The sequence below is a fragment of the Pyrus communis genome, chromosome 5, assembly GCF_041283825.1.
Source record: "Pyrus communis isolate YQ-2024b chromosome 5, ASM4128382v1, whole genome shotgun sequence".
Lineage (NCBI taxonomy): Eukaryota > Viridiplantae > Streptophyta > Magnoliopsida > Rosales > Rosaceae > Pyrus > Pyrus communis.
Genome location: NC_142569.1, coordinates 18285904 through 18298563, shown reverse-complemented (window position 1 = coordinate 18298563; position 12660 = coordinate 18285904). Strand labels below are relative to the sequence as shown.

The following is a 12660-nucleotide window of genomic DNA, read 5'->3' as shown; positions in this document are numbered from 1 at the left end:
ATTTGCCAGCCAAAAGGCCAAAGCAAAAATACTAGATGAAATTGGCTCTACAGATGCAAAAGCAGGCCAAAGCAAATGCAAAAAGGAAAAGTATTGCAGTGGAGATCAAGAAAATACCTAATTAGAACATTGAGGAGCCGGAATTTTAGATGGTAGCAAAATAATTTTAGTTTTGGTTGAATTTGAAAGACAAGTAAATGAAGAAATTTACATATTCTCTGGAGATTAAACTCCAAGATTTAACAAATAATCTTTACAAATATGTGAATTTCTTCATTTGACTTGTCATTCGTGAAGAGTAAGGTTATTGTGCTACTGTCTAAAGCTACACCACCAGAATGTTCTAACTAGATCCACTTTCTTGATCTCCACTTGAATCCATATGTTTTTCTTTGTTTTTGCATTTGTTTGGCCTGGTTTTGCCTCTGTTAGTCACAAAATAAAAACCAAACCGCACAGATAAAGCATACCTACGTACTTAGCCATATATAATTTTAATTTGAAAATTTGATCTTACTAGTATATATACTATTGCGTTATTTTTCTGACATTATTTGTCCACACGTGTGAAAAGAGAAATTGCAAATATACCATTTCGGATAGCAATGTTTGCATGAAACATTCAAACAGATAAACAAGCTATAGAACATTGAAGATTTAATCAGAAACTATTACTAATATACTAGGATTATGTATAGAGATTGAAGTGTCTCTTCGAATGGTGTATATAATCGGCAATATTGCTTTTGGAATCAGCTACATCTCTTCTTCTACAGTTGTCAAATTATTCAACTGAACGCAACCGTTTAAGAACATCAAACCACCGTTCTCTCCTCGAAACCCCCAAACCTTCCATAAAAAAACCTTAGATCGTGCCCCGTCATCGCCGCCGAACCCTTTCTCCGGCTTGGGGTCGATGGCAGCCCTTTCCCTCACCTACTCCTTCTGTCCCCGCACCCCCCTTGCCCCATCTTTTTGTCCCCGCACCCCCAAGCGCCTCCCATTTCCATCCACCACGCTCTTTTCCTTCTCTCCATTCTCCGGCCTCACGCCACCCACCACCCGCCGCCCCCAGCGCCCCTCCGCTCACCGCTTCCTCTTCTTCACTGGATTTTTGGCTACCCATCCTCTGTGGCGTGGATGGCGTCTTTGCCCTTTTCAAGGTATTATCACCTTCATTTGGAGCTAGACCCAGGTTCTTCATTGCCTTAAGCGTGTTGGGTTGTGGGTGGACTGGATCCGCACTTCCAGTCTGTTCCCATGGTGGTTCCGCGGCTGAGCAGCCGTATCTGATCCAATCGACTCCGTAAAGCCGTATTTGGTCAGATCTGTCGGTCTATGGTTGCTGCAGATCTCTCTATAAGTGATGAAGTTGCCGGTTTAACATTCAATGAAGCTGATCGGTGTATTCATTCTTTCTCGGTCTAGATTAGTTAGCTTAGATAAGTTTAATTATGTGTAGTTTGTGGCGCTTTAGCGGGGTGATGTGATATCGCCTTTTAGTGATGACTTTTATGTTGTCAGGTATTGGTATTCTCCATAGATCTGTCGGTCTATGGTTGCTGCAAAGCCGTATTTCGGATGAAGACGAAGACTCTACTTCCGGGGGTTCTACTCTCCCCTTTCTTTTCCTCCCACCAAAAAGAAAAGGGTAATTCATTATTATATTTTTTTTTTTTTTATGTTGTACAAATTATCTTCATATCCAAGTCTGGGAAACATCTTGTAATTGTGTTGGTTGATCAATGAATCTTGCTATACTTTCTTGGGGAAAAAAAAAAAAAGAACCACTGCTTCATTTTTCTTCCACCGTCCCATTTCTTTATCACCCATTTCAATATATGCCACTTTATATTATGAAATTGTTCCATGACAATGCAAGCACTCCATCAGTTGATCAAGAATTTTATTTGTTCTACATCACTAAATGCTTGAATCACTTTGCTAATTTTTTATTTTTTATTTATGGAAAAATAAATTCATTCAAAGAGAGAAACCACGATTACAACCAATTCCAGTACAATCGAAGAGAAAAGCATTTCTAGCAGTAGTGGATAAAGTCCTATCCCAAATAAAAGTATCATAAATAGAGTGCCCTACGCTAGAAATGACATCGGCAAGAAAATTCGTCTCCTGAAAGACATGAGTCCAAAAAATAGAAGAAAATTATCATGCAAGTTATTTGATGTCCTCTATAATAGTCTTCAATCGCCAAGACGTTCTAAACTTGTTCAAAATAGAATCAATAACGACTTTGGAATCATCTTAAACACAGACATCCTTGAAATCTTTGACTTTTGCAAACTTTAGCGCATCATGTAAAGCAAGAGCTTTAGTAGCAGATATAGTATTCTCTCCTAGATTGCGAGTCCTAGCAACAATAGGAGACCCATTATGAGCTTTTATGGCTAAATCTGTAGCCGCTTGAAATCCCACTATCGAACCATCAAAGTTAATTTTGAGCCATGGAGCACGAGGGGCTTTCCATTTAATAATCCGAGAACATCTATGAACAACATCATAATTACGAATTGATCTTGAGCTTTTATTAGTGTTTTAGTACTCAATACCAACGGTAGTGACCACCTTTGGAACTCTGGTAAGGTGGACCTTACAATTATGAAAAATCAAATTGTTTCTATCATTCCATAGTTGCCAACAAATAAGGAGAGCCCTACTAAGATCAAACAACTCTGACTCATCATTAGCTTTCAATTCAGATAACCAATCAACTAAATTCAACCCGGCACCAACAGGATTAGCACCAGAGGATATTTGCCAAACTTCTTGAGCATATATGCATCTAACAAAAAGATGTCATTGATCTTCTTCGTCAATATTACAAAAAGGACAAATAGGATTAGTATTATCCAATCTCACGCTTGTTTGGAGCCTCCCACGTAAGAGAAGCCAACAAAACATTTTTATCTTTTGTGGTATTAACACTTTCCACATTTTGTTCAACCACACAGCTGAAGGGTGTACTCTTTGGTGCTCAACTTTCAACCAAGTTGTAGACTTTACAGTGAATTCACCATTAGTAGATGAACACGAAATAAACTCATCTTGTCTTTCTTGCAAAGGAAGAGGGATACTACATTCTTATCTTCAGCTTCCAATGTCCATAAATAGGGTGGATATTGACCTATAATTCACACACCTTCAGCTTTGCCCTCTCCAATATCTCTTTCAATTTAATCTTCTTCAATTCAAGTTTGCAATGAATTTCAACTTTGGATCCTTTTCGGATTCCAACTGGGGGCCCTCATCCAATTCCGAATTGGAAGACAAATGGGCGCAGATGAGACAAGAAGATGAGGAGTCCAATGAAGAAGATGAAGCATGGTGCAATACATCATATATGGCAACTATGGCTAGGTTCATAACTTATGAGGCAACTGAAGAACAACCTCAATGGGGTGGCTCTATCGCTAGTCATGGTTACAAGCCACGAAATAGAGAGATGGTGCATGAGAATCTGATGAACAACTACTTCAACCCCAACTCGGTGTACAATGAAGAAGATTTCAGATGTTGCTTCTGGATGAGGGGTCATGTCTTCGAGCGTTTACTTGATGATGTCCAACATGTCAATCCATATTTTCGATAGAAACTGGACAGAGCAGGTGACCCTGGTTTCTCACCTCATCAGAATGTTACTGTTGCACTCCGAATGCTGGTCTATGCCTCCCTAGCTGATGCGATGGATGCTACATATCGTATGTCTGAGTCTACATGCCTTGATAATCTTGCTGAATTCTGTCAAAAAGTTATTCAGCTTTACAAAGAGGAGTACGTCCATCAACCAAATCAAGCAAACCTAGAGCAACTCCTTCGCAAAGCTGAAGACCGTGGCTTTTCGGGCATGATAGGGTCATTAGCAATAAGGCTTTAGCGGAAGTATTGTCCCACCGGATAGCAATGAGGCTTTAGCGGAAGATCGAGAAAGCCAACAATTGTGTTAGAGGAGGTTGCGTCATTTGACATATGGATCTGGCATGCTTTCTTTGGAGTCCCAGGATCCCAAAATGATATTACAGTTCTTGGACGTTCACCCCTCTTCAATAACCCGACGGAGGGTAAATCACCTTAACTTAACTACTACGTCAACGGACGTCAGTACAACATGGGATATTACTTGGCAGATGACATCTACCCAAAGTGGGCCACACTTATCCAAGCAATTGCAAACCTTGTGGATGACACTGAAATGTGGTTCACCTTACACCAAGTGGCATACCGGAAAGATGTTGACAGAGCTTTCGGTATTCTACAAGCACGGTGGAAGATCATTAAGGAATCGGCAAGATGGTGGAGTCGAGAAAATTTGAACTCTATCATGATGCCTTGCATCATATTACATGACATGATTGTGAAGGATGAGCGAGATGGATATATTGATGGAGAGTCTGATGACAACCAAGAGGATGCAAATAGGTCAAGAAGGGCTTATGCAAAAATAATGATTGGCCTAATTTGCCTTTGAATCCAAGAACTGGTAATATATCTTTAAATGAGTACATGAGGCGGCATAGGATTATACGTTCTCGTGCCACAAACAAGTACCTACAACAGGATCTTCTTGCACATCTTTGGGCCAAAAAAAGCATAGAGTAGGTGTCCAATTTTTATGTTAAATATTTTTTTAATGTTGTTTAAGTTTCATGTTGTTAAATTTTTATTTTATTTTATTTTTTTAATGTTGTATAAGTTTTATGCTGTTTAATGTTAATTAATGTTATTTAATGTTGTTTAATGGTTTAGGTAATTATAGGGAAAAAAAATAGAATTTTTAATTTTTTTTATAAAAAATTTGTGAAAAAAAAAATTCAAATATAACGGCTAGCTAACGTCAGCAACTGGCCGTTGAGATTCAAACCTCTGGACCAGCCGGGGCTGGCTAGTTAGTTTGGGCCAACTGGTGGGGCCCATGAGCCCTTTGACCTATCCTTCGGTTGAAGACGATTTTCGTGTCATTTAGGGCTATTTTCGGCCCTATGGCCCTTTAGTCGGATCAATTGGAGATGGCCTAATCGTGTTCAGGATGCACCATTTTGAATCTCTCAGGAAAATGTTTGCATCCTCGCCAAGCAAGTTCTTGAACCAGGGTCCACGGGCACCCTATATTCTTAATTGACCTTCTTGGTCTAGGTAGCTGGCTTCATGGAAACAATTTTCACTCAGCTCCTCCATATAAGTTTCTCTCAAGCTAGCTTAACTAAGCACTTCCTAGTTCTTCTAACATGGACATGGATGTGCAAATGTGCTTAATGATTGAAGGAAACTTCAGGCCTTAAAAGGGATTGCGTAATTGGTTTGCATGCTTACCATATAAGCAACTAGTGAAAAAATTGGCCGACATCTTTCATCAACTTGTTCAGTGCTAATGGAGATTGACTGATTGCATGGGCCGTGCGAAAATGAAGCTTTGATTGGGTACATAGGGCCAGGCCGAAGACCTAGAGGCTAACTTGTACTGCATTACAAGTATATTGGACTTGTAAAAACAGGAAAGAGGCCTTATATATAGGTCAACATACTAACATTTCTCGGCCGGAAAACCTGGACAGAACTACTACCGTGCTTTTGAGTATTTAACATGGCTAGCATGGGTGCGGTTTGATATCAAGTCACATTTACCGCGATCCACTTCTGAGTCTATACTTATCCCAATATAAAATGCATCTAGACCCACCAAACACCATTAAAACTCCCGTCCAATTTAGTCAACTTGTCACGCAAAGGCGGTCTGCGAAGTACGAACTAGTGCTAATTAACAATAGGGTTCTTCCAAGTCACTCTTTCAGAGATTTGATTAACTGAAATTCAAAAGAAGTACATATACAAAGATAATGATTTTTTTTTTTTTTTTAGGCAAAGGAAAGATGATGATTCGTCCAAAAATTGGATGCATTCAAGATAAGGTACTTTATAATCACGCTTCTACTACTGTAAAAAGTTAAACAGTTTAGAGCTTGTGGGAATCACTAGCTATCTGATTCGGTATTATTCTACACAGTTTATGTCGTGCTCAGGTACAAGTTCTTAGTTGTTCATATTCTTATGGCCCCTTTGTTGATGCAGACTTCCCACATGGAAGTGACCAAAAACCTAGTATAAGCAGGCCAAGTTCCTGGTGTTACAGTATCATCCCTACCATCTTCACCAAAATACCCAGTAAATTTATCTCTATCCACCACTTGATTGAATAAATGGTGTCGAACACATACAAAAGGGAATTGTGCAGAGGCCTTGCTCGTTTACTAGATCTAGCTACTCCATATATATACTTCAAGATGAAGATGATTATAATTCTCATATCCTCATTACATATTGTAATCACCATCATCCCTTTTAATAAATTTGTACCACTTCTAATAGGTATAGCTAGGTATCTAGCATCGTTTCTTTGAATGAATTGAACTGAACTAAACTAAAATTAAAATTATCAGTTGAACAAAAGAAACAACAACAAGCAAATTAAGTGCTGAGTGATAATGGGTGAAAGGCTAGCTAAAAGATTCTTCTCCTGAAACATATGCATACAAATTGGTCTCTAATTATTTCTTCTATAAACTGTGAATGACAATGACCTAAATTAAATGTGAACAACACTAATTAACTATAAGATTTTTCTAAGCTCATTAAATTGGACAAATGAATGCCACTACTTAGAAACAAGAACGAAGGATCTCACATGCTCATTCCAATTTTAGACTCCACATATTGAAACACATAACAATCAAGATAAAGGTCTAAGGGTTGTAATAGGGCTAAGGTGCTCACAAAATATATTAAGAATAAATAAAAGTTCCTAAAAAGATAGTGAGCAAAGTACTGAAATCAACAACATAGCATTTGCGCTTAATCACAGTACCCAACTATAAACATAAAGAAGAGATTCATACAAACTATAGAGAAAGATTTTAGATTATGAACCCTCCTTCAACCATCAACAACTTACAATTCAAATACTAAGTAAAAACAACTAAAGCTTGAACAATTTATGAATTCTTTTGTTTTTTTTTTTTTTTTTTTCTCGATTTTTTTTTCTCTTTTGAATAGAACACAAACATAAATTCATAAGATACAAGAGAACAAAATAAACCCCTCCCCACACTTATGCTTTTGCAAATCGTACATCAATGAATTCTCAATAAGTAATGCGTTACTATTTTTTAAGAACAAGCATATGGATATTCCTATACTAGGCTAGGTAGGGATAATGTTAGTTAACAAAGAAAAATAGGCTAAATAAGGATCGAAGGGTTAAACCTACAATACATATGCAAGGGATAAGGTTATTTGGCTCTAGTGATAACTAGACATCTTTATCTTGTTTATATTTGTTATGTGATCAATTAAATTCTTTGAATGGAATAGGCATGAGTTCTAGTATTTAGACCTAAAAAGATGAAAAAGCATTATAAGTAGCAACCAAACAAAGAAATAATGAGATCATGAAACGACTTTAGAAAACAAGAAAGTTCACAGATTATAACTCTCTGTTGGGGCCCAAAAATGTCACTTACAAGCCTAATCATGTCTCAAAGCCCAATCGTTGTGGAACTGTCACAAGGCAAACTTAAACCCATGCATAAAGTAAGAAATGAAGAGCATGCAAATTTACAATCATGCCACACCAATAAAATAATAATTTATTGAATGCCAAGCCCATGCAAATTACGCATATTTATCATGCCAAGCTTATATTATTAATACAATAATATTATGATACGAGTCACGTCATGCATATGCAATGCTTAAATGAGCCTAAGCCACTTAATGAGGCTTGCCGATTGATTGGTGGTGTGGATGGTTATGGAAGTTCACTGGGGTTACGTGGAATTAGGGTTATAGAATACTTTGGGTTGCTTGAGGGCCCAAGGATCCCAACTCATACCCTTTGCCTCTTTCCCTAGCAAGCCAACCCTCTTATTTAGGACAAAACAAGATTCCAACATTAAATGCACTCTAAGCCTAACAAGTCGGGCATTTAATGCTGACTTTCCCTTTTCTAGCTTGCACAGACAACCAACATACGAACGCCATGAGGCACGCTACCTGTGGAAGGCTGGCCCGAGAAAGCTATGTCTCGGGAAGAAGCAGAATGTAGGTTTCAACAGTTCATCTACCTTATACCAAAAGGGAAATAATAGGAAAGCTAGGGAGGAAAGAAGGGAAAGACCAAGCCACAAAAGAAGATCCATTTAAAGCCTAAAGAATAAACCAAGAGATTCTCCAGCTGGAGCCTAGAAGGATCCTTGCTTCTATAAATACAAAGCATTAGTATGCTATAAAGGGAGGAGAACCACATGAGGGAAGAAGAACAACAATGGCAAGAATGCACCACATAGAGCAAGTTTTCTCTAAGTGCAGGAAACTGTAGTTCTTTAGAGAAAAGCCTTACTTTCATCCTGAGCCTTCCAATAATCTTCCTAAACTCCTGTAAAACCACCAAAACCATTAGAAACCCTAGATTAGCTATTTTGATACCATACAGCCAAGAAGAACCTCTGTTTCATGCCAAACTAGTGGGCTTTTAGCTTATACACCATGCATCATTTATCCAGTCATAATTTATTATGATTACTTAGTCGTTCTTAGTATTTGTTAGGTTAACAAATACTTTTCAAAGCCACCAGGATCAGGGCACTAAGCACTGATCAACGTTTAGGGAAACACTCCATCAGTGCCTAGGGAAGTACTCTGTTAGCACCCAGGGAAACACCTTATCAGTGTCGAGGGAAACATTTGATCAGCACCAAGGGAAGCATCTCATTAGCACTAGAAGCACTTCAGCGCTGGAAACACTCAACATAACACCAGACCAAGCATCCAAGAGTTGCTTGATGAAGAACAAAGTATTCCCTAGGACTTGCTTTTCCTTCGGGGTGTTTTAGGCCTGGTCCTCGCTAACTCAGAAACGAGGGACATGAAGGTTTTGACTTGTCTCTTTACAACACAAGCCCATCATAACCTTTGACACAAAAGCCGCCAACATAAATGGCGACTTCACTAGGGATTAGGGCATTACTCTTGCAGTGGCTCCCTACCATAAATTTTGGATACACAAGCTGCAAAGGAAACTAAAGATAAGAACTTCCTCTTCTTAGTTTCATTTTGGTCACTTCTTTGTTAAAATAACAATACACAAGGATTGCTTATTATTCTTTTTTTGCGTCTGGTAAAAGCTCATTATCAAGCAAATAAAGTTTTACATAAGAGCCTACATGGGCTTAAGAATGACAAATATGGATTATTGTAGTGGTGGAAAACACCTTGCCAATGATAAACTGTGAGATCTAGTAACTTAGGGGCTCCTTGCCTTCACAGGCTTTTGATGCAGAGGCTGCAAAAGTGAATTGAAAGCCTTAAGTAAAACGAATTTCATGACAAGGCCTTTTAGTGGCTCAGAAATCATGGCACTTAGGTGCCAAAAAACTCTAAAGTAAGTTCCCAGATTCGGTTGCATATCCATCAACTCGGGGGCTCCACGACTATAAAGAAAAAAAAAGGATTTATCATGCTCAATTCACTTATCCACAAAAAAATTCGAGGACAACATCATCCTCATTTCCCTTATCATTTTCGTTCACATGCTTCGAGTTTCTTTTTGAGACATAGACACCACCATGCCATTGCCCATGCTCGACGCTCTGCACGTCATCGCTAAAGTCTAGGCCAGTGCTACTAAAGCCTCTGCCTACTACTTTCCACCATCCAAGTTGGATGAGTAAGATAAGATTTTCTCTCATCACATCTAAGATTAATTAACTGCCTTATCATGCTATCTTAAACTATTATGTTTATGCTTGCTTATATTTTGTTAACTTGTTATGGAACACTACACAAGCATATTGGTTATCTTCTCGAAAAACACTAGTTGCTTCAATTGACTCTACCTACTACTCAATGCATATCTTAGGAAATCATCCCTTTATCTTAATTCAATTGACTCATCATCCCATTATCTCATGAATAGTATTTTTAAAGGAGTTCAAAATAAATAAAATTCGTAATTAGTAATGTCTAGTCTGAAAGATGTGAAAGCATAATAAACGTTCAGAATTGCATCCTCAACGCTTAGACGATAGTTACATGATCGTTTAGATTTTTAAAACCCTCCAAATCTCATGAATAGTGTTTTTTATTTGAGTGCAAATTTAATAATAATTATTGTAGAAGTGTGAAAAATGTAATCACTTGTAATGAAAAACTTTACAACTTTCATGAAGGGATCAACTCCAAAATTTAGTATGTATATACTAATTTAGTATTATGTCTTACATTTTTTTGCGTCAAATTATGTTTTTCATTTTCATTTTTATTGATTTAAAATATATTTTTCTTAATGGGTAATAGGTCGGATCATATTACCTAATAATATTAATGGGTTGATTTCGGGTCGGGTCATATTACCCGTTTACTTTAGCCGGTATTACACGACACAACCCGTTAAGCTATCGGGTATGACATGAAAACGACATGAACACGAGAAACACGACACGAATGCCAGGTCTAAAAGCTAGCAACGACTTGAACCATTCCTGATAACATGCACATGGGGGCTGGATATCTAATGCCTTACATCATTGCCAACTTAAAATCTTGATGCGTAGCTAACGACTTGTCTGAACTTGGAAAGACATTGACACTCGCGATGTTGGCAACCACTGACAAAGGAAAATCGTTAATCATGCAAACTAAAGGAAGGTAGAGGAGAAGAAAATCACAATGGAAGAGAATTACCTCTATAGGACTGCTGCCTAAATTTTCAAGGGCAACTTCCAGCCCACCGGAGGAAACACCAGCACCTTCATTTCTTACTGCAACCGAGGAATGTAGAACGTAGCATGCATACCCACATCATCGACGAACATGTCCTCTACATTGCAACTCTCTTTTCCATTAGTAGCCTCAAAAAAGGGTTCGGATCACCTTTTTCACGAACAGTCTCAGCCCCGGAAAAGGTCCAAATCGTCCTTTCCAATCAGAAGTTGATTTATATTTAAACTAGCCTAAATAATAGATTAATTTAAACCAAATTAAACTCGCAAGCGCACGAATCAATTGTAGAAATATATGCAAATACAAGGTCGATCCCATAAGGATTGCTTTTAATACCAATTCAACCAACTAATTTCGTGAAACTTAACTTAATTAGATAACAAATGACTGATTAATTGATTACGAAAAATAATTAAAACTCCAACTTATAATCAAACTAGGAATATGAAGAATGAAAACACAATGAATGAAAGTTTAAACAAATTAATATGATGAAAGCCTAAGGTCATGAATCCACCAATTACAATCATATTCCATTTTCTTCAAGCCGAATACTATCCAATTACCATACCAATATTTAAGGTTGTTTTTTTTTAAATATAAATTAATCTGTGATCAGGCATCAACTCGTGTGTCTATACGTGACAACTATATCCTATTGTTAGGCATACAGTTAAACACATAAAAACCTATTAAGCGCTGAAGAATCATGTCAACCAAGTAGCACTAGTTTGATATTGGTCATCCTCACTAGTTTTTCTACTCTTCTTAATCTTAGTTCCAATAAATCTAATTGATTGGTCATCCTCTTAGATTTATCTAATTATCTAGAAACAAGTTCACAATGATGGCCAGTCAGAAGAACATCCAAAACGAGAATAAATTAATCACAAAGATTAAGAATTAAACATGGCATGTAATCGAACAATAATCAACAAGATACTTCGGAAATAATCACGTCATGATTTCATCATAAACCTTAGAAAAGTAGTTTAGTTACACATAGTCATAATAAAAATTACAAAAGAAGTCATGGAAGAAGATAAAACCCGAAAAGGAATGGTAAAAGCACGCTCAGCTTCCCTCCTACACTTTAGACGAATTTTTTGTCTTAAGTCCCCCTTTGAGATAGCCTAGGCACTATATTTATTCTAGTAAAACCCTAAAAAGTCTGGTAGAAACTCTCCTAAAATAAAAGAAATTCTTAAATAATCAATGAAAGAAACTAGGAAAGAATCCTTCTTGGCTTGGGAAACACGTCATTTGACTTGCACGCCAAATTTGAGGTCGATTTCTCTTCTAGAAAATTCTGTAAAAATATAAAAATGTAGCTTTATCTCTTAGCTTTCCAAGAATATATCGCATTCTACTAGGAAAAATCGGGAAAGCCTTCAAATCATCATTCTCCTACGGTTGTGCAGTTCTGACGAGAAAACAACTTTTGTGGGATTAACTTTGAAAACTGGAACGTTTGGCTTCATGGAAAATTACAAAATTCAGATACAACGATCTTCAACCTTTTAGCTTCCTTCTCCAATTGGTCTTGCATCAAAACTCCTCCGGAAAGTCGAATTATCACAAAAAACGTCCTGCATGTGCAGATTGGCTTAAACTGAGAAAATGAAAGTAATAAGGTTCTTTTAAGACCAATTCATTAACAAAACATAGGGATAAATGATATGAAATAATAAAAAAATAATGCACTTATCAGAAGCTTCAGCCTTGGAAGGGATCTGGATCACCTTTTCCACCAGCAGCCTCAGCCTCAGCCTCAGAAACGGTCTGGATCGCCTTTTCCACTAGGAGCCTTAGCCTCAAAAAGGGCCTAGACTGCCTTTTCCACCAGCTACCTCACCCTTGGAAAGTGCC

General features: G+C 37.6%; 1 protein-coding gene across 1 annotated transcript; it reads left to right on the top strand.

Annotated features, from left to right (window-relative positions):
* Positions 1–3301: 3301 nt before the first annotated feature.
* Positions 3302–3895, top strand: LOC148696919 (uncharacterized). Its single transcript, XM_088693399.1, has 2 exons — positions 3302–3556; positions 3611–3895. Exons 1-2 carry the CDS (start codon positions 3302–3304, stop codon positions 3893–3895), a joined length of 540 nt encoding a protein of 179 aa, XP_088549525.1.
* The last annotated feature ends 8765 nt before the right edge of the window (positions 3896–12660 follow it).

Coding starts and splice junctions, on each gene's coding strand:
- LOC148696919 (XM_088693399.1), top strand. CDS start 3,302: ATGAGACAAGAAGATGAGGAGTCCAATGAAGAAGATGAAGCATGGTGC. Junction 3,557..3,610: donor GCTTCTGGATGAGGGGTCAT/GTCTTCGAGCGT, acceptor TATTTTCGATAG/AAACTGGACAGAGCAGGTGA.